We start from the raw sequence: 22624 nt of genomic DNA, 5'->3' as shown, positions 1-22624 counted from the left end.
CTGGTGCCTGTAGCATTCTGTTTCAGGAGTCGTGTGGATGCAACACCCCCCAAAAAAGCAATTGTAGAATTCAATAGTTCTGATGACCACATATTGCTGTCATATGTTAAATGGTGGGCAGGAAACATATAACCTCTGTTTCCTTGTCTACAAGAAGATACTCAGGAAATACAGTAATTCATACTTCCAGAACTCTTTTCCTCAGTCAATAGCACTATTTTTTGTTGGCCTATTTGATTTGGATATGTTCAAATGGTTTTTAGAATGAATATAGCATATACCATATTTCTGTAAAATAATGTTTTCAGGCAGATAATTTTCAGTTCTGCTTCTCTTTCATTGGATACAGGTGGCTACTTTTTGAAACTGTGTCTGAAAGTTGCTTTGTTCAGGTAAGAAGGAAATAACACTGATAGGGAAGAAAAAGCATTTCAAGGAAATAAAAGTGGTAATTATTCCAGTTTGCATTGAAAATAGTGTCTCTTTCTGCCTTTGAGTTTTATTGCTACCAGTAGATTCGAATGTCTCTGCAAAAATGGACACTTCTGTTTCCATCTTTATTCTCATAAGTGCTGATGCAATGTCAGCACTTTGGATTTCTTAATAAATCTGACTGTATCAGTACAACATTTTCTACTTAAGACTTCACATGAAAACTCCTTGACTCAACCAGTTTTCAACAGCTAAAACCAAGGCATATTTAGGTGTTAGTTTTACCTTGCTTTTTAATTTTTTAATTTTTTTTAATATTTCAAGGTTTTATTTAAATTCTAGTTAATTAACATATCGTGTAATATTAGATTCAGGAGTAGAATTTAGTGATTCATCACTTACATACACCACCCAGTGCTCATCTCAACAAGTGCCCTGTTTAATGCCCATCACCCATTTCACGCACCCCTCCTACCCCCACCCCTCCAGCAATCCTCAGTTTGTTCTCTATAGTTAAGTGTCTATTAAGGTTTGCTTCACTCTCTCTTTTTCTTTAGACAAGCCATGTTTTAAATATATTTTCTCTCTACATTTCCCTCTTTTTCTGTATTATAGACATATCCTCTGGGAGAATACACAGGATACTTTTTTTACTGGAGGATTTGTTTCTTTCAATAAATTTATTTACGTATAGTATAATACCATTTTTTACCTGATTAAAATATATTTGGGCTTTGAATTTGGACCTACCATCAGAGGCAAAAAAAGACTCTTCAATAAAGTCCATTTCTCATGTATTTTTTTAAACGGTATTACTTGTGGAAAAAATAGCCATAAAACCATATTAGAGCAATATTTCTAATCACCTGGTTTCAAAATTTATGGTATTAGAAACTTCTGGAAAAAATTCAAATTGTTTACAGAAATATATATAAATTTATTCAAGCAAATTAAAATGTGTATTTCAGAGTCCATCAATAAAATTTGCATGTATTCTAGAAGTTAGTAAATAATGTATACGTGTTTTATACATGTAGCAAAAAATGACTGATGTGGTACTGAACTTGGCTGCCTTATTTGCATTGCTTTTTACACTATACCTTTTTAGATTAGGAAAGATTTAATTTTGGGGCACCTGGGTGGCTCAGTCAGTTAAGCGTCTAAATTCAGCTCAGGTCATGTCTCACAGTTTGTGAGTTTGAGCCCCACTTGGGGCTCTTTGCTGACAGTTCAGAGACTGGAGCCTGCTTTGAATTCTGTGTCTTCTTTTCTCTTTGTCCCTCCCCCATTCACGCTCTGTCTGTCTCTCTCTCTCTCAAAAATAAGCATTAAAAATTTTTAAAAAGGGAAAGATTTAATTTGGAACAAATTAATATATATTAAAAGGAAACACTAGCTCCTAGTCACATGTTTGTTTGTAAGACATCTGCTTTCATCTCTATTGTATACAGATTTTAGACTGCCATATTTTTTTTGCAAGGAACAAATGAATTAATATGTCTAAAGAGATTAGGAAAAATATATTGGGACATGCTAAGTGCTCAATATGTATTAACTATAGCAATTATGATGATGTCACTCAGCAAATTTGAACATGTAGTGTTAGTAGAGAATGTACAGTCCTTCAAACATAAAAGCTGTTGGATTATTGCATTATATTTAAAAATTTTTTTTAATGTTTATTTATTTTTGAGAGAGAGAGAGACAGAGCACGAGCATAGGAGGGGCAGAGAGAGGGAGACACAAAATCTGAAACAGGCTCCAGGCTCTGAGCTGTCAGCACAGAGCCCAACATGGGGCTTGAACTCATGAGCCATGAGATCATGATCTGAGCTGAAGTCAGCGCTCAACGGACTGAGCCACCCTGGTGCCCCTATTGCATCATATTTCAAACTGAGAAGTATAGTCAGCAGCCAGAAGCGCTAGGTAACAGTAATTTTATTTTTAAAGTATTGTTCAGTAAGTAGAAATTCTGATACATGTGTGCAGTATTTCACATTTAAATGAAGGGTGCAATATTTATTGATTTTTAAATACTCTGATATGTTTGTTTTCATACAGATATTCTGTTATCTTAAACTATTCCTTCCTTCGTTTATTTAATAACCATTTATTGAATGTTTACCTTATGCTCGACACAATGCTAGGCCTGAATGGGATGGAAGACATTCCTGAGGAAATTCACAATCTAGCAGTAGGGCAAAAAGTTATTTAGAAACAGAGAAGCTAGAAAACTCTGGGAACACTGTGATAGGTCTTTTTTGTAAGTTCAAGGGTGGGTTAACCATCAAACATTTATTTCTCACAGTTCTGGAAGCTGACAAGTCCAGGATCAAGACTGGCATTTCCAGTATCTGTTGAGGGTCTGCTTCATGGTTCGTGGTTGGCTGTCTTCTCGCTGTGTTTTGTGATGTCTCTTAATTGATGAGGTAATAGTAGCTTGACGTAGCTACTTCAGTAGCTCTGATTTTGGGGTGGAGTGTATGGCCAACGCTGGTCAATACCACTGCAGTCCCCATTGCCTTCTTGGGACCCAAGAACAGCAAGTATAGTAAATGAGACACAAGGAGACTTTGGCTGAGATTTCTGGAGAAAAAAGCTCTTGTTCTTTCTGGCAGGATAAAAAAATGGAGAGGGTATAGGACCAGGGGCTCTGCCATTGTTTTACTACCCTCGGAAACATGAGATTGAAGCTAACATAGTGAATGGCCTTTCTGAGAGATATAGCCAAACTGGTCCTGGAGATACATACCGCTTGGACCTTCATGCCTGGCCTGAAGCCATTTAATTCTGGTGTTTAAAGTTTATGAGGGCCAGTACATTACCTTTTTTTTTTTTTTAATGTTTTATTTATCTTTGAGAGACAGAGAGAGAGCGGGAATGGAGGAGGGACAGAGAGAGATGGCGACAGATGATCTGAGGCGGGCTCTGCACTGACAGCAGCAAGCCCCATGCAGGGCTTGAACTCATGAACTGGGAGATCATGACCTGAGCTGAAGCTGGACACCACCCAGATGCCTTAAGGGCCAGTACATTACCTTTACTTAGGCCAACTTAGGTCAGTTTTCTATCACATACAATGAAAAGAATTTGAACTTAATATGGGTTAGAGGAAGAAAAATATAACCAGGAATTTTTAGAAGGCAATTATACATTAGAATTTAGCTTTCGGTTTATTCTTGATCGTTATCACTGACTGTAAGTTCCTCAAGGGCAGGGGCCATGTATGCCTTGATTATGTATGTACATCCAGGGCTTAGTCCAGTGTCTGGCGTATAGATATTAAATATTTCTTGACTTAAGTGAATTGGAAGAAATAGAGACATGAAAAATCAAAATACAGAAGACTTGGAAATAATTTTTCCACATTATGACCTGATGAACTGAGATACAGTGATAAATGATTAATGAATTTCAGAAAGACTGTAGCTACAAAGGCAATAAGAGTTTATTAGAGAGATAAGATGCTGTCACTTAGGCTAGCACAGGCCAAGAGAGGGTATGATCAATAGTAAGAGATGAGGGAAAAAATCTCCACCTTTCAGACTTTTCTGGAATACACACAAGATCAAATGATAACAAAATTTTGAAACTTCATGCTGTTTTAAAAAGAATAATAAGAATAAATGAACAAGATAATGAAATACAAAATAAGGGCAGCCAGAGTAAGATATGTGGAATGTATAGTTTAAAGAACTGTAGAAGAATGAAAAAGAGGCTAGTTCTAGGAAAAGATCATGTTTTTCAAATGTTATGGGCTGAAGTGTGTCCCCTCAAAATTCATATGTTGAAGCCTTACCCCACCCCCTACCCCCCCAGTACCTCAGAATGTGACTATATTTGGAGATACAGACTTTATAGAGGTAATTAAGTTAAAATGAGCTTAGGGTGGGCCCTGATACAATGTGACTGGTGTCCTTGACACTCTGAGAGCCATCAGGCACATGCTTGCACAGAGAAAGGAACATGTGAGGACACAGCAAGAAGGCAGCTCTCTGTAAGCCAGGGGGAGAAGTCTCAGAAGACACTAACCCTGCTGATACCTTGATCTCAGACTTCCAGTCTCCAGAATTGTTAGAAGGCAAATTTCTGTTGGTTAAACCACCAGTCTGGGAAATTTTGTTATGGCAGTCTTAGCAAACTAATAAATATAACAAATGTAAATTCATCTTGGGTTTAGAGGAAGAAAGTAAAAATTGATAGGAAAGCCAAAGAAAATGGTAGTTATATTTCATTAAATTTTTTTTAAGTTTTTAAATTTTAGTGATTTTTTTTTATTTTTAGAGAGAGAATGTGCAAGCAGGGGAGGGGGCAGAAGGCGAGACAAAATTTTAAATGGATTGCATGTTCAGTGTGCTGAGCTCAATCCCATGACCCTGGGATCATGACCTGAGTCGAAGTCAAGAGTCAGATGCTTACCCAATTGAGCCACCCAGGTACCCCTAAAATATTTTATTTTACTTTAGAGTAGGTAACACATGCACACATTACAAAATTCAGATATTATAAAAAATACACAGTAAAATAGAAATCTTTCTACAGACTCATCCTGGGCCAGGATACCCAGTTAATTATCCTTTCCTTTTCCAATTATAGTCTATACCAGTTTCTTCAGCATTTTTCCATATATAACCTATGCCTACAAGTAACATATATATACACACATATATGCATATGTTATATACATACATGCATATAACTGTTACTAAAAGTAACATATATATATATAAAATACATATACATACGTGCATATAAATGTTACTTCCCACTATGTGCCATTGACTAGAAATTTTAACTCTTGTCCAATTTAGTCTTTGAGCAGTGTGTTTATAAGATAATTTACAGCTTTGGGGCTGTTTACTTATTACTTTTTCATAGGTACATATATATTTTTTGCTATTCACCCTTTTTAAGTTTATTTATTTTCAGAGAGAGAGGGAGGGAGGAAGGGGGAGGGACAGAGAGAAAGGGAGAGAGAGAATTCTAAGCAGGATCTATGCTGTAGGCTCAAAGCCCCCGTGGGGCTGTAACGCAGGAACCATGAGATCATGACCTGAGCTGAAATCAAGAGTTGGATGCTTAACCGACTGAGCCACCCAGGCACCCCATGCTCTTCATCTTTTTTATAATATACACAGCAGATCATCTCCTACCAGTGCATTTATAGCTACCACATTTCTTTTTGCAACTCTATGGATGTTCCATAATTTTTCAACTAGTCTTCTAGAATTGAACATTTTTAGGTTGTTAATTTTTTATTTTTATGAATGATGTAGCAATGGATAGCTTGTACATTTTGGTCATGTGTGAAGATATCTGTATGATTCATTTCTAGAAGTGGAACAGCTGGGTTAAAACATATGAGCACGGACAGCTCAAGTTTATACATGAAGACATTGTGGTTTTAAGAAATTCTTAAATGATAGAGAAATAAAAACCTGAATTAAACATTCAAGCAACTTTAACATATTGAATTTGGTGGCAGTAAATTCCTTTATGTGTTAAAATACAGATAACATGCTGCTTTAACACCGTTTTAAAATTATCTGTAAAGTAGTTGTGGTTTTACATTATTGTATGTTGATGTTCTACAATTCATAAGTTTTTTTTAACTTGGATCTAATATAGGGTAGTGAAAGATGATAGGTGTTTGAGTTAGACTCACTTGAGTTCAAGCTTTGGTTCCACTTTCTAGTTTGTGTGACCTTGGACAAGTTATTTAAGTTTTCTAAACTTCCTTATCCACAAGTGGTATTTACATTATGGGCTTGTGCAAATCAAATGAAATAGTGCATATAAGGCATTATTAGCCAAGTGCCTGGCACTTAGCATATTGTTAATTTTTTAAAATTTTCTTAACATATATTTAGTTTTTGAAGCACATTTTATTTTACTCTACTGTAAAACATTTCATGATGAAAATATCAACGTAAATAGAAAGCAACTAAATTTGGATAATTTGGTGGCTGGCTACACCTGTGGATTGTTTTGAAGGTAATCCCTCTCATCCTTAAATAATCCTTCCATTGTGCCTGAAACTACACCATTAGAGATTTATTCCGTTCAATCTCCATTTCTTTCCCCTCTTCCTTTTTAGCTTCAGGGCAATTTAGTTCACTTTTTGAAACTGAACCACATCTAGGTAATTTCTAGTCCAGAGAATTTGTACTGGGACAGTTTCGCTCTTGGGCAAAGTAAGTAGTTTGGCTGTGACAAATTTTAATTCATGTGGGGGTTCCTGGTGCCTTATTAGAGAACAAAGCTTGAGAATGATTGGGATTCTTACAGACTTTGAAAGACTGTTGAAATTAATGTCTTTGTAGAAGAGGAGAAATAAACTCTAAAGAGGTAATTCAAATAAGGGTGGTAGGAGTGTCGTGGTAGCAGGTGGAAGCAACTAAGATAGGTATATGTTTTTCTCTTCTTGGCTTCTATCCAGCCTTTTAAATCATTTCTGCCAGGGCCTCTATTTCCTTACACGCAATAAAAGTATCTTATATGCAATATGGTATCTCACATGTTTAACCTTTTCTGGCTTTATTTTATATTTGGTTTCACATCTGTTCCTTTTCAGGAAAGAGTGAAACTCCCACTTGAAAACCTTAGGAGATATGGTACTTCAGCTCAGGAAGGAAGTCAGAAGTAGAGTTTTAGACATTTAGAACTTGAGGCAGTATAAAGTATACAGTAGTGCTTAATAGCATGAACTTTGGAGCCACACTGCTTGGGTTGAAAACCTCGCTTTCCAAGCTATTTAATCTCTTCATACCTTCATATTTATGGTACAGTTTGGCAAGTTATTTAACCTTTCTGTACCTTAGTTTTTAATTTGTGAAATGAGGATAGAAGGGATAATGAGTATTTACCTTGCAGGGTTTGGGGAGGGTTAAATGAATCAATAAATATAAAATCTTAGAACAGCGCCTGGCCCATGCTTAGCATTGTTTGCTATTGCTAGTGTATCACTGTGCGCACTTCTAGTTGTCTTATGTGCATATTCCACATCTGTCCCAAGCACTCAGAAAGCTTCCATAGAGCTAAGACAGCTTTCCACTTTCCTCTTCTTATCACAATTCGTACATAAGAAGTGTGCAATATATCTGAGATAATTCTCCAACTCCAGAAAGTCATTTGCCTTGGTTCACCCGCTAAATAATATTAAGAGTCTGTTTAAAAATGGTGAGCATCAAACCACTTTTCATTAATAACAGACTCAATTGAGTCAATGTAGTTTCATTTCATACAATCAAGCACCTTATATTGATAAGGTCATAAAAATATTATTCTCTATTCCGAGAGGATTCATTTCACTTCATAGCACCGGTTTGATTGTCCTTTTTGTTAACGTCCTGGTCTTATCCGCGCTTCTCGGCCTCCTGGCCTCAGGAAGGCCATTCATTGACCGCTCCCGTGGCTAAGTAGCAAGCGATTTTTCCAAACCCGCCCCGGACCTCCTCCAAGCGGCCCAGGCTCCACCCACAGTGCGGGGACCGGGGAAGAGGAGGAGAGAAAAGGGGTGGGGCGCTGCAGATTCCTGGATGGGGCCTGGGTGGCGTGCCGGCGCCGTGACGTCTGACGCTACCAGTTGACGCAGCCGCAGCCGCAGCGACGCCTGGCTCTAGCTGGGACCCCTCCCATCCTTCTCCGCCCCTCTCTGTGGCAGTGGCTAGGGGCCCCCGGCCGGACCTAAAGCAGCTGGCCGGGGTGGCGGGGCTAGAGGGTGTGGGCGCGGGCAGAGCTTCGCCGGCTCGGCGCTGCTGCCGCTGCCCGAGGCCTTTAGCGTCCCTCGAAGAGGCCGGTGCGGTTCCAGGCCGCCCCGGCGCTCGCCCAGGTGAGGGGACGGGTCGGACTGGGCAGGGTTGGGTGAGCAGTTTGCCATTATCTCTGGAACTCAGCCAGGTCAGAGTCTGGAGGTTTGGCTTCTTCGCCGCTGTTGCGGCGTCGACTCGTTTCCTAGTTTGCTATTCTTACCTGCAGCACCGGGACCTGTAGACCGGGTGTAGAAGGTCAATGGGAAGGCCTGGAAGAGCCATTACAGTCGATGGTTGGGGGCGCCGACGCCGGAGCGGCCTCGGTGGATGGTGATAAGACGGGTGGGCGGCGCCCACTTGGTGTGTGGACTCCGCGGGCGGGAAGGACAAGCGCACCTGCAGGCTCCGGCTTTAGCCTTGCTGGGAGCCCTTGGCTGCAGGCAGACCCCGAACTGCTTAACGTAGGGTCTACTGACCGATGGCGGTGGAGCCTTAGAACCTTCCCCCTTCCCAATCCAGGCGGGACGTGTGTTGTATTGTGAGTTGGTGCTTGCTGAGTCTACACTATTGAAGAGTACATTTCAGCGGAAACAGTATCTTACGGTCAAAGGAAGGTGAAGGGAAGTTGATTTTCCTTCTGCAGAGTATATTGTTTTCTCCCCTCCTCCACACCTAACTCCCACCCCCATTGACCTTAGTTTTGACAGTAGACAGGGACGCTTGTTAAATGGAAAGAATTCTTGTAAATTTCCTCTGTAAGAAAATCATGTTTTTGTAACTGCCCAAGCGTGTACGTTTCAACTGGTTTCATGTTACTGCTTTCACCCTGTGTATGGCATTGAAGCTGATTTATTCTAAGTTAACCATAAACATTTAATATGAAAATAGATGAATTAACCAGAATATTCATTTTACATAATTGTTGAGAAAGACATATTTTATGTGCATGTTATCTCATTTAATCATCATAACGATCCTATCACGTTAGGTCTGTTATTACTCTCATTTTATAGATGAACTAAACCGTGCAGCCCTAAAAATCAGCTTGTACAAAGTAGAGATGTGATTTAAACCAGGTAATCTGACGCCAGTTTAAGGTCCCATAATCAGTATGCTTTACCATCTCCCAAGTATCTGAACAGTTTGCAAAGTGATTTTCATTTGATAAAAAGTGTGCCAGGTGCTTGGAATAGGAAGGAAACTGAGGCACCATTCCTGCCAGCAGAGAACAAACAGTTTGAGAGGACAACTTTTTTAAGGCCACACTTATGTTTTAAACATAGGATTTGACTTCTGGAACCTTGTTCTAAAAGCTTTAGAACACTGTAATTTGGAAACCGTGGTCTTATTCTAGTTTGGAAGTATTTCTTGTCTGGAAACTTTAAAGAAGGAAATGTGATATTGGAGTAACATTAAACACTTTCTATGTGTGTGCATTCACACTCATGCAATCAAATAATTTATTCTGAAATGGCGCAAATGTTGATAAAGCCGAACTATCTTCTGTAATTGGTTAAAATGTTCTTTTCAGGTTTGTTAAGATGAAACGCTGCAGGTGGGCCTTCTGAAGACAAGGAGAAAGAAAAACAACACTGCAGACTCTGGAAAAAAATTGAGTAAATATTTTGGTCAAGTTTTTAAAAAAATAATTTCCAATTAAAGCTGAGATAGACGAAATCTGACTTTCTGCTTCAGTTGTGTTTTAAGCTGCTTGAGTGGTCATAGAGTGAAGGTTGGGGCAGTATATAACATGACCTGCCATTCACCTTACCTCACTTTTGAATTGTTGATATCTGATTGACAATTAATTAAGTTGTGTGCTTAGCTTGTGTATTGGGAGGAGAAAGCCAAGGGAAGCTTTGGCTTAATTCTCTATCAAGTGTTAACATTTTTTTCTTTCTTTTTCTTGCTCATGCCCATGTTATAAAAGGCTTTAAAAATAAATGAAGAAAATTAGTTGACTTTGGTTTGTTCTTCACAGGATACTAGGTATGTTGAAGTCAAGTATATTTTATATTATGAGTTCTATGGAGATTAGTAGAAGACACAGTTAAACACGATGAAGAAATATTTAATTCATTTCATCAATATTTATTAAGTACCATATTTCAGGCTTTTAGTATTAGTGTTCATCATGGCCCTTGAGAATACTAGAGTAGTGAATTTTGCCTGGAAGGTAATATTTTTGTGAAATATCATACATTTTTTTATTTCTATGTGCAAAGATGTTTTTGGTTTATATAAAAGACTAGAAAATAGCACTGCCCATATGGTAAATGTTTGTATTTGTAATAAATCTTTCATAATTTTAATAAAGGAAGGTACTCTACTAGTGCTACTCTAAGGTACAGTGGGATACTAGGATTCTTCTAGACTTCATTTCATCATATTTTTTTTCATGTTAAAGATAATGATAGAATTTCAAAAATTTCTTGAGAGGTTAAGAAAATTAACTCTTTAATATGAGAAAATTTCAGGCAATTTATATATAACGAATAAAAGTGACATGGTCAGGCAACAGTCTGGTGAAGAGTTGGAGGGTGATGAGTTTGGCAGAGTGGTGATCATAAGAGGCATTGTAATAATTCAGGTGGCAAATGAGAACCAGAAGTACAGAGATGCAAATGGGAATTAAAGATGGAGATGGATTAGACAGATGCAAAGGAGATGTATTGAGTAGGATTTTGGGCTTGAGAGAAAGTCGAGTCCGGGTAATTTTTAGCTACTGTCATATGCAAGCACATAATAAATGTATAATAAACATTTGAAGGATAAAGGAACTGATATCTGATATCTGGCTTGAGAAACTGAATGGATTCTGGGACCATTTACTGAGGCAGTATAGGAAGAACAATAGATTGGGGAACATGGTTGTGGGGCTGTTGTTATGAGGCATCTGTGACTTCCAAGAAATGTCATTAGGAAGCTGGATATAGATCTTAGTTAAGAAGACCCCGCTGGGGATATAAAATTTGGAGTCTCAGCTTATAGATGATGGTTAAAAGCAATGTGACTAGATGAGATCACTCAGGGAAAAAATGTAGAGTAAAAGAAAAGAAATGCGGATAGGGAAGACTAATAAATCCCTATCCTGGAAGGAAGACACACCTCAAAGGAGATGAATGAATGGATAAGGAAGCAGGAGAATCACAGAAGTCAGTGGAAGAACTGAGTTTGGAGAAAAGGAGTGAGTATTAAACACCTTTGAGATATCAGATAAAATGAGGACAAAGAAAGTATCTATCAGACATGTCAAGAAGTTGTTGGGGCACCTGGGTGGCTCAGTTGGTTAAGCATCTGACTTTGGCTCAGGTCATGATCTCTGCATCGGGCTCTGCTGACAGCTCAGAGCCTGGAGCCTGCTTTAGATTATGTGTCCCTCTCTCCCTCTGCCCCTCCCCCGCTCATATTTTCTCTCTCTTTCTCTCTCTCTCTCTTTCTCTCTCAATCTCTTTCAAGAATAAATAAATGTTAAAAAAAAAAATTTAAAAAAGTTGTTGACCTGAGCAAGAGCGATTATATGGATGGAGCCAGTTCACACTGGTAAGAGATAAGGAAATTGAAATAGGTACTGTCATTTACCTATTTCAGAAAGTTTGATTCTAAATTGAATAGAGAGGGGATCGCTAGATATATGAGTTTGAGAGTTTTTGTTTTTTAAAGGTATGAGTGATATGATTTATAATCTTTATTTGCTGAGGATAAAAAAACATCAAAAATAAAATTTGAAGATAGAGGAGAGAGGGACAATAATTAGTGAAGCAAGGTCACTGACTAAGCTGGAAGGGATGGAAAATGAGGATGCAGGTCAAGGGTGCTTTAGATAGACTTCTGAGACAGGAGTTAAGGAGATGGTGATGATTACGGATACAGATGAATATGTAGAGGCAAGGTAGGGGTTGCTCCACAGAGTCCATGCAGGAGACTCTCACTTAAAGTAGAGAGAGGAAATGGTTCATTCATGGGATTGGTAATCTTCTTGGTGTGTTATTGCTGATTCCTCATCTTTTGGTAAATTGGAGGAGAGTAGAGTGCATTAGTTTAGCTTAACATGCCTGGTATGAACTATCAGAATAGAGATAACTTGTAGTTATCTTGCAAAATTACTTTTCACATACTTTGTATTAGTTATCTATTGCTGAGTAACAAATTATACCTGAACTTAGTGGTTTAAAATATTTAGTATCTTAGTTTCTGTGAGTCTGGATTTGGAAGCGCCTAAACTCAGTCCTTCTGGTTTAGGGTCTGTCATGAGGTTGCAGCCAAAATCTTGGCAGGAACTTCAGTCATCTCAACTGTGGCAGAAAGATTTGCTTCCATGATGGCACACATACATGTCTGTTGGCTAGAGGCCTCAAAGCCTCACCATGCCGATCTGTCTAGGGCTTTTTAAATGTCCTAACAAGGCATCTGGCTTCCCCTGGAACAGATGATCCAAGAGAGAACAAGGAGGAAGCTGTGATGCCAGTTTTGACTTAGTTACACACCATTGCTCCTGACATACTCTTTTACAGCTGTATCACTAAGTCCAGCCCACACCTGAGAGGAGAATTAAGTTCTACCTCTTGAAGGGAGGAATGTTAAAGAGTTTTTGGACATTTTAAAACTACCATACATTTTATCAATTGTCAAGTTCTTTAGGGGCAAAAAAGCTCTTTAAAAGTCAGTGAATAATAGCCTTTATGATCAGGTGAGAGAGAGGTTCTAGAGGAGTGGGAGGTGGTTAAGTTAGATTTGGTTCGCTTTATAATTTGGCCTTTTTTGCTGCTAATCAGGCTGTACAACTTGTGTTACCACTCAGGGTTATTTAAAAAAAAGTGCTTGTTGACCCTTGACTTAATAGAGAATCATTTTAGGTTAAAAAAAAATGCCATAGTGGGCAAAATATGAATTTTTTATGCCAAAATTTGAATTTTGGTAGCATTCATATTAGCTTCTAAATGTAGAGTTGGGAGGAAGGATCTCATTTTTCACATAACGAAACTTAGAACTAAGAGATAATTACTGGGGCCTTAGCTGTGTCTGTGCTTAGCTTCTCAGTGCCATAGTTTTCTCGTCTTTAAAATGGGGAATTGTTAATGAGTAGTTATTTGTGACAATTAGATGAGTAAATGCACATAAAGTGTTTAGCACTGTGTCTAGCACACAGCAAACCTTGAATAAGTGTTGTAGCCATTGTTATGATAGCTATATTTTTATCATTTTAATGGTGCATTAATACCATGGAATGAATGTTTCAAAGGGTAAGAGAACATTGACCAAATGTTTAAAGTCTGAATTTTAGATTATTGATCTGTTTGTACTTGGTCACTTTTTATGTATACGTAAAGTATATTTCTATTCATATCCATTTAAAATGCTGTGTCTCGTATCACCAGTAGTACTGTATGGGTCATATCCACATAAAACTTCCCCAAAGCAGACTTCTTTGTTGTTGTTTTACTTACATGAAAGTTCAGTTTCAGTTGTAGCAATATCGTCAGCTCACAGGAATTGGCTGTTAAATGAATCTTGTGGGCTCTTAGGGTAGCAACATACTAATAAGAAAACGTTTTCTTTGAACTTGATGTGAGGAGAGTGTTGGTAAACACATGTGACAAGTTTCTCCCTCTCCCCACATCCAGAGACCCTTTTTGGTTGGGTGAATAGTTTGAACATGTATTTGGGAGGGTTTCTGACTGAAGTGACATAAGGGAGAAGATAGAACCTTAAGAGCCAGATAGGAAAATGGAAATAGACTTATTACAAAAATCTTCTAGAAAATTATTTTGCTGGTGCTATTTAGTGTTATGCCTTCTGGTGTATTTTTAATCTAAATCAAAGTTGATATATTGAATTCTTGATTAAAAGAATTGAAGGAGGGGCACCAGGGTGGCTCAGTTGGAGTGTTCGACTTCTCCTCAGGTCATGATCTCAGGGTTCATGAGTTCAAGCCCTGCATCGGACTTGCTGCTGTCAGCTCAGAGCTTGGAGCCTGCTTTAGATTCTTTGTTTCCCTCTGTCTTCCTTCTGTCTTTCTCTCTGCCCCTCCTGCTTGTGCTTTCTCTTTCTCCCAAAAAATAAACAAACACTTAAAAAAAAAAAAAAGAAAGGAAACTTGCAGAATGTGTTCACTAGTCAGTACAAAATGAAGACAAAACCCCACAACCAGTGAATGGGAAGTAAAAGTAGGAGGATTACATCTTTCACTTGGCAGTTACTGTTGAGCTCTTTGCATTGCTGACCATATCAAGGAATATGTTGAAGGTAGAAATTAGTTCTGGTGGATTATTAAAAGTGGATTGTATTTAAGAATCATGGTTTCTTCTAGGTTCGGAGAGTTTGAAGTCTGTTCTTTTTACCCTATTAATAGATATGTTTTCTACAGATTTTTATTGTTTTGCTTTTAATAAGTATTTAGGTAAACCAGCATAAATTTCTGTCTATAGCAGTGAGGTGTGCTAAAGTGCAACATTTTTGTTGAATGATATGATTTCTGAGATGTTAAAAATTCTTTCATATATAACATAAAGAACAGTTTCTGTAGCATAGATTATGTTATTAAAAAGTATGTTTAGTTTGCAGATTTTTAGTGTTTGAATTGTCATTCACCATATCTGAATATTTCTTTAGCAATAGTTGCCTGGTAACTAGTGTATTTTGGTACTTGATCTGCTTCTAAGAATCATATCATACTCACTGTTATTTGTAGAACTACGTTATTCATATTAACTTAATTTCTTGATTGTTATTTGTGCCAACTAATTTTTTTGGTTATAAAATTCTGTTATTTAGTTAAATATATGTATTTTTCTCATATATTGTAAGGAATGAAATACATTTCAATCATTGTCTACTGCTATGCATTTTATTTATTTTTTTTAGCTTTCACCTTTTTTGTTGAGCTGATTTTTTCTTAAAGAACATTAATGATAGTAGCTTAGCACCACTGCTGTAATGTGTTTCTTGTCAGGCACTGTATGTTAGCTTGTTTGCTTCATGTTTTTAATGCCTTGAGCATCTCTTCAGAGAAGAGATGGCCATTTGGACAGGCTCAAAGAGATTCAGTAATTTGCTTAAGCTATCTCACAGCTAAGGAAGGTATTAAAGGGGTAGAGCAAGCTTTCCATTTCAAATCTGACTGTAAAGCCTAGTTCCAGTATACCAGATGATTTCTGTTATTTCTGATAGAATGTTATTTTACCATTTAATTCTGTTGGGTTTTGGAGTTAGTTAATAGTGAATTGTGTTTGTTGCACTTGGAATCCTGGGACTGAAAGGAACCTGGAATGACTTTCTCGGTAGAGATAATTATATACCTGGTCTAACTTAAGAGGATAATTGTCTATCTTGTTTGTTTAAATGAACAGAATAGGACATTATAAATTTTTGCTTTATTTTGAGTTTTAAGAGATGATATTGGTTAATACTCCCCTTGAAGGGATGGATGGTGGAATTTAAAGCCTTGTATCCTGATAGGTAAAATATTTTAGTCAGATTGGGCTTTTCCAATCACTCTATGTTTAATGGGTAATAACAACCTTGTTAATATATTCCATTACTATCTTGTAATGTAAGATTTACATATTTATTTTATGTGAGATATTAGTTGTAAGTACTTCCCTATTTTATATACTTTATTTATGAAGCATCATGGAATTGGAAAGTCATGTGTTTTAGGCCGTTTACCTTTAGATTGGTGAATGGTCAGTGTTTAAATGAATAGCTCAAATGTTCTAATCATCCTTGAAACTTCATTTTGGATAAAAATGTTGTCATGATATGATTTATGTTTTACTTTTGTTTTGGGATGTCATTATGTCATAGTAGAGATGAGCAGTCTGTTCAGACATTTCATTTTTATTGGTATTTACTTAGATATTTGGGTCAGTTATCTGGCTTCTTAATTCTAAGGTGGACATAAATGACTTTGAAATGGGGAACTTTTACAAAAGTTATCTCCAGATAATTTGTTACATATGAGCAGAAATCAAACAGTAACTGAAAAATTCTCAAGTAAGTGTATATATTCTGTAACAGTTACTGTAGATCAGTAAAATTGGCCAAGGGTAAGTGCTTTGTCCTAATAGGTGTTTAATTTTACCTGATGGTAGAATATGAATATTGATGAAGTTCAGAGGAGAGCTGTAAAGTTCATTTATTTTCCAACTTTTAAAACTCATGCAGTTTCTTTTATAGAAAAGGAACTGAGGGCGCCTGGGTGGCTCAGTTGGTTAGGTGTCTGACTATTGATACTGGCTCAGATTATGATCTCGCGGTCTCCGAGCCCTGCTCTACACTAACAGCTCAGAGCCTGCTTGGGATTCTCTCCTTTTCTCTCTCTGCCCCTCCCCTGCTCGTGCATTTGTGTGTTTGCGCTCTCTCTCTCTCTCTCTCTTTCTCTCCAATTAAGATACAATACAATACAATAAAAACATTTTAGAAAAGGAACTATAATTAAATGCAGGGAATTTTAATATGATGGTCTGAAGATACAAAGAATTGTGATTTGTCTTTTTATACAAAGAATTGTGATTTCATTGTTGCGTGAGATTTGATTAAACTTTTTTCACATAATTGGGTTGTTAAAAAGTTGAATATCCTCTTCTTAAACTCAAGCAAATGAAAACCAGATTTTCTTGAGAGTGAAAAAGATCACTTAGGAATCTCTTTGGCTCTGGGTACATTGGAATACTCACTTATCATTTTTTTTTTTTTTTTAATACTCACTTTTGGCGATAGCTCGTAATTATGTACTTCCATGATGATGTATTTATTTCATTCATTTCTGAAACAAGTATTTATTGAGAGACTTCTGTATACAGAACTTGGTTAGATATTATGCTTAAATGGGTAGGGCAAACCCATCCTTAAGAACATTTGTCTACCAGGGGAGACAAACTTCTAAAGTAATGATTGTAATATGGTACGATAACTGCTAAGATACAGGTATTCATTCAAACAGCCTTTTTTTTTCTAGTATTTTCTATATTTCCAGACATCGTACTAAAAAGGTTATTGTAAATATTCCAAATCTTGTACTTAATACTCAGAATTCTTAGCTGTATTACAGAATTTTTAAGCTCAATAAATATTTATTGAATGAATAAACAAAAAAGTAGCTCAACATTATCAAGCAACTGTCTTAACTATGTTGTTCCAAAAAATCTAAATCAGTATTTACTTTCCCATGACAGTACCCAAGAAAGCTCTGTCTCTTCATAACCAGATCTTTTCACATCATAGATAATGTTATATATAGACTTGTTCCAGTTTAAACCGGATATAGGAAAACCTTATACCTGAAATCCTGTGTCAAATTATGGGATGATATCTCTTCTTTTGGAAGAAGGTAATCTAACCAGTGCAGTGAAGTTTTCTTGACAAGCTGTGGGCAGGTGCACAGATCCTCCAGTTCCTCCCACTCACCCCTTTTCTGAGATGATAAATAATTATTGCTGAGGTAGGGTGGAATTGGGGGACTTGGGGTAAGCTGTGGTGATGAAGGCCCTCTTATTCATTATTTTCTTTCACCAACCACTTAGGGTCATTCTTCTTACAGTTGTCACAAACACAAATTAAAAGCTAAAAACTAAGAAAAATAGAAAAGGAACAGGTACTGTAGAAGTTATGGGACTAGTGCCAAAAAACTTGGAGTAATAAGTAAAAAAAAAAAAATGAAATAGAAGAGATTTTAGATAAATATGAATTTGACTTTTTTTTTTTTTATTGAGAGAGAGAGAGAGAGAGAGAGAATCCCATGAGGGAGGGGGAGAGAGAGAGAGAGAAAGAAAAAGAAGTGGATGGAGCTCACCTGAAGAGGGGCTCGAGCTCACCTGATGAGGGACTCAAACTCATGAACCATGAAATCATGACCTGAGCCGAAGTCAAATGCTCAACCAACTGAGTCACTCAGGCGCCCTGAATTTGATTTTTCAAAAATCTATGGAAGCCATCAGATTCTTTCATCTTTCTATCACCAGATCTCCCCATATCTTGGTCTTTCCTTTCCTTTCTTCCTGTTCAGATGAAGGAAATGTTTCTCTTTCTGTACACACATATATATATATATTACACATGATATATATATATATATATATATATACACACACACACCCTGAATTAAACCAAACTTTTAAAAGATATTAAATATTTAACACTGTGTCCTTTAAATGGTATGGTTTTATGATCTCTTTATTTTATTTTTTAATTTTATTTATTTATTTTTTTATGATGTCTTTAAAGTACAGAATCATTTTTCATGTAAAAGAAAGCTATCCTCAGATTTAATAGGACTGGTAACAAACAAACAAACAAAAAAATAGTTCCTTAGTTTAGGTCTTCCTAGAACCAATACCTGGATAAGGAAGGACTCAAGTATAGAAGTGATCGTAGGAAAGACTGGTAGGAGAATGGGGAAGTAAGAAAGGAAAGGGATTGAAGTCAGTAAAGGGCATTATCCTAGCAGTTACCACTGTGGGCATCTGGAGCTCACTACCATTGGTGAACTCTTGGGAAACCAAATGGAATATGCCTCAGGGGCGCCTGGGTGGCTCAGTCGGTTAAGCGTCTGACTCTTAGTTTCAGCTCTGGTCATGATCTCATGGTTGGGGAGTTTGAGCCCCGCATTGGGCTCTGTGCTGACAGCGTGGGGCCTGCTTGGAAGTCTCTCTCTCTCCCTCCCCCCCACCCTTCTGCCCCTCCTCTGCTCTCTCTCAAAAATAAATAAGTAAACTTAAAAAAATACTATGCCTCAGAGTTATCCCAAATCAAGAACAAAGAAGCTGCAGTTGTGTATCCACCACTTTCCTAGCCGTCATTGATGTTACCTCTTTGGCATTTCTGGCTTGCCCTGAGTATAAGCTGAGCATGTTTCTGCAGTCCAAAAGCAGCCCTCAGTAAAGTATTCGGTTGTTCCAAATGAGCAGTCATCTTGTGTAGAGATGAATGCTAACAGTATGTGGGCAAGACACCAAAAGCATTGGTTGCAATCAGCAAACATTTATATGGTGTATTATTTACTATGTGCTGGGTGCTATTCTAAATGGTTTACATACATGAATTTATCAGTTTTCACTATTCACCTCTGTCAGGTAGGTATTATTAGTGTTCTTGTTTTACAGATGAGGGAATAGAGCACAGAATGGTTAGGTAACTTGCCCATGGTCACACAGCATAACATTCGATCTGGTAGTTCTAACTTAGTCTAGTATAGAATCCATGCTCTCAATCCACATAATGTCCTGTTTCTGGAACAATATAGTCTGAAGCAGGATCTTTGGATTCTACTGTTTTTTCTTTGATGACTGCCTCCTCCTTCTCCCTTCCCCAATCTCTCTTAATGTTCTTTATGTCCTTTCTTGATGAAACTTACTTGTCTCCCCTTTCTAGAACAGTATATATTTCTTCCATTCTTATATTCAAGGCCGTCAATTCAAATAATTCATGCTAAGGTGATCTTTCTGATGTTGTGATGAAGTTTGAGTTTGCTCAGTATTTGCACTTTAATTTTTTAAAAAGCTAAGTATTTAAGCACTGAAGAAAGACATGATGCTAGAATGACAGATGACTGAGTTGTTATTTTGGGGTTGGGAGACACCTATTTCTTGGTTGGTTATAAGAAGAGGTCAATACATGTATGCTTGGGCAAGAAAAGTCTCTCACCTGTCATTTCCTATCTTCTAGTTACCAAATCTACCTTTTTCTTTTTAAATTATGGAAGTATTATATGCCAATTGTAAAACATTAGACAATACCTAAGTGTCAAGAGTAAAAGTGGAAGTCCTGTTTCACTGTTTCTTTTCCTTCCTCCTAAGTCTTTCCCAATGCTCTCTCTAGAGGTAACGATAATATGGCTTCACTGTTTTTGCTGATTTAAAAAAGTGCGTATATATACACACACTCCATATATGTGCACATATATACATATGTGTGTATATATACGGTGTCTATATGTAATATACATAATGGATAGTCTTTTTTTATGTTTATTCAGTTTTTTTTGAGAGAGAGACAGAGCATGAGTGGGGAAGGGGCAGAAAGAGAGGGAGACACAGAATCTGAAGCAGGCTCCAGGCTGTGAGCTTTCAGCACAGAGCCCACGTGAGGCTTGAACCCATGAACTGTGAGATCATGACCTGAGCCAAAGTCGGATGCTCAACCGACTGAGCCACCCAGGCACCCCTGGTCTTTTTTCTTTTAAACATTAAGTGGAATGCTATACATTTTGTTTCTCAACTTGCTCTTTCCCTGCTAACATTACATATATCCTGGACTTTTCTGTGTATCAGCCCATATAGAGCTATCTCATTTTTTTTAGAAAGGCTGCATATTATTTCCCAGTAAAGTACACTATATTTAACTATTTAATTATTTTCCAATTAATTGATATGTTTTTTTAAATTTTTCAGTACACTGTGTAATGCTGTCCGAGTTAAAGTATACACATTCTTACAGTATTTGAATAAATTGTTCTTTCCAAATGTAGTTTACTCCCCAGCTGTGTATGAGTGCCCATTTTCCCATACTTTTGCTGAAGTAGTTGTTTACAGTCTTTCTAATTTTTACTTATATCACTATTGGGTGATTGTCCCAATGTTTAGTGATACCATCTTTCTCTGTAAATTGCCTACTTATATATTTTGTTCATTTGCCTATCATATTATTTATATTTTTTCCTACTAATTTGTGGGATGACCTCCATTTCTGAAGGACCAAATTAAGATTTTGAATTCTGTCTCTAAAAGTGTTAATGTAAGTGTTAGATGTTTGATAATTTGATTTTTTTATGCCAGTGAGAAAGAAATAAAATAGTTTGAATGTAGTATTTGAAAAGATTTTACAGGTAATTCACTTTGAAAAGTAATCATTTTGGAAAGGTATTTCCTAAAATGGTGGTAGTAGTGGTGGTGTTAAATTAGAAACTTTGATAAATCTCTAGTTTATGCTCTGTTTGCTTGAGCTATTTCACATTTTCATGTTTTTCTTTGTCACTAAAAATAATAATTGCCACAATTTCTATTTTAATGTAGACAGCAGTTTTGAATATCATGGATTTCAGGAAGAATGAAGAGAATATAGATGAGTCATGAAAATATTGAGGGGTGTCTGAGTGGCTCAGTCAGTTAAGCATCCGATTTCGGCTCTAGGTCATGATATCACAGCCCGTGGGTTTGATCCCTGCATCAGGCTCTGTGCTGATAGCTCAGAGCCTGGAACCTACTTTGGATTCTGTGTTTCCTCTTCTGCTTGCGTTGTGTCTCTGTCTCTTTCTCAAAAATAAATAAGCATCAAAAAAAATTTTTTTAAGAAAATATTGGGGCGCCTGGGTGGCTCAGTCGGCTAAGCCTCTGACTTCAGCTCAGGTCACGATCTCGCGGTCCGTGGGTTCGAGCCCCGCGTCGGGCTCTGGGCTGATGGCTCAGAGCCTGGAGCCTGCTTCCGATTCTGTGTCTCCCTCTCTCTCTGCCCCTCCCCTGTTCATGCTCTGTCTCTCTCTGTCTCAAAAATAAATAAACGTTAAAAAAAAAAATTAAAAAAAAGAAAATATTGAGAGAGCTTGTCTTAAAACATGTAGGTCAGATATTTTCTTACATAATAGATAAAAATACCATTTAAAATGATGTAATACTTGAAAACAGTGGCTGTGTTCAAGGCACTGTCACTGGTATTATGGATACAAAGTAAATAAAACAATCCTTACTGATCATAATATATTGGGAGAGAGAGAAGCAAGATAGATTAAGTTCAAGTTATGTGTCTTTGGGAGGATGCTCAACTTGACTGAGCCACCTAGGTGCCCATCCTTTAATTCTTTTAATCAAGAATTCAGTATATCAACTTTCATTTAGATTAAAAATACACCAGAAGGCATAACACTAAAAAGCACCAGCAAAGTAAAATTCTAAAAGATTTTTGTAATGAAACTATTTCCATTTTCCTATCTGGCCCTTAAGCTTCTCTTTTATTTTCTACTTTATGAACTTTTACTTTTATTAAATTTACCTTTTTTCCTCTCTTACATGATTTCCTTTGCAGTTTAATAAATCTCTGATTCTAAATTTAATATTTGAATCTTCGGCCTTTAGATGCTGCTCTGGAAAAACTTCAGTAATGGATCAAAGGAAGAATGAGAGTATTGTTCCTAGTATCACTCAATTAGAAGATTTTCTTACAGAACACAATTCCAATGTTGTTTGGCTCCTTGTTGGTAAGTAGAATATATTTTCTTGTACTTTGTTTTTTATGTACGGATTAACAACTGTCACATTTTAAGCAGTAGTTAGCTGAAGTTGAAATGCTTACACTACCATTCGTTTATTTTTTGGAAAAAAGGTTTCAATCTGTATTTCTATGAATTTTTGCTCTGGCAAGTGCTCTAGAGGGCTCTTTTTCTTAGGTTGCCTCCTTTTGTGTGAGTTAGGGGAGGTGGGAGGAGAAGAAAGACATTGCAATTAGTTTAT

General features: G+C 37.1%; 1 protein-coding gene across 8 annotated transcripts in view; it reads left to right on the top strand.

The window, feature by feature from the left end:
• The first annotated feature begins 7994 nt into the window (after positions 1-7994).
• The window catches only part of BLTP1 (bridge-like lipid transfer protein family member 1), a 210186-nt gene continuing 195556 nt past the window's right edge, over positions 7995-22624 (top strand). For 7 of the 8 annotated variants that reach the window (XM_027063867.2, XM_053216995.1, XM_027063905.2 and 4 more), the window contains exons 1-3: positions 7995-8263; positions 9715-9799; positions 22250-22371. In XM_027063867.2, coding sequence (XP_026919668.1) covers positions 22275-22371 — 97 coding nt within the window. In that variant the 5' untranslated portion in view covers positions 7995-8263; positions 9715-9799; positions 22250-22274. Of the gene's footprint in view, positions 8264-9714; positions 9800-10113; positions 10173-22249; positions 22372-22624 lie in introns of all 8 variants that reach the window. The other variant, XM_053216994.1, reaches the window with a different exon arrangement.

This window comes from Acinonyx jubatus, chromosome B1 (genome assembly GCF_027475565.1).
Source record: "Acinonyx jubatus isolate Ajub_Pintada_27869175 chromosome B1, VMU_Ajub_asm_v1.0, whole genome shotgun sequence".
NCBI lineage: Eukaryota > Metazoa > Chordata > Mammalia > Carnivora > Felidae > Acinonyx > Acinonyx jubatus.
The sequence above is the reverse complement of the archived record's forward strand: the minus strand, read 5'-3'. Positions and strand labels throughout refer to the sequence as shown.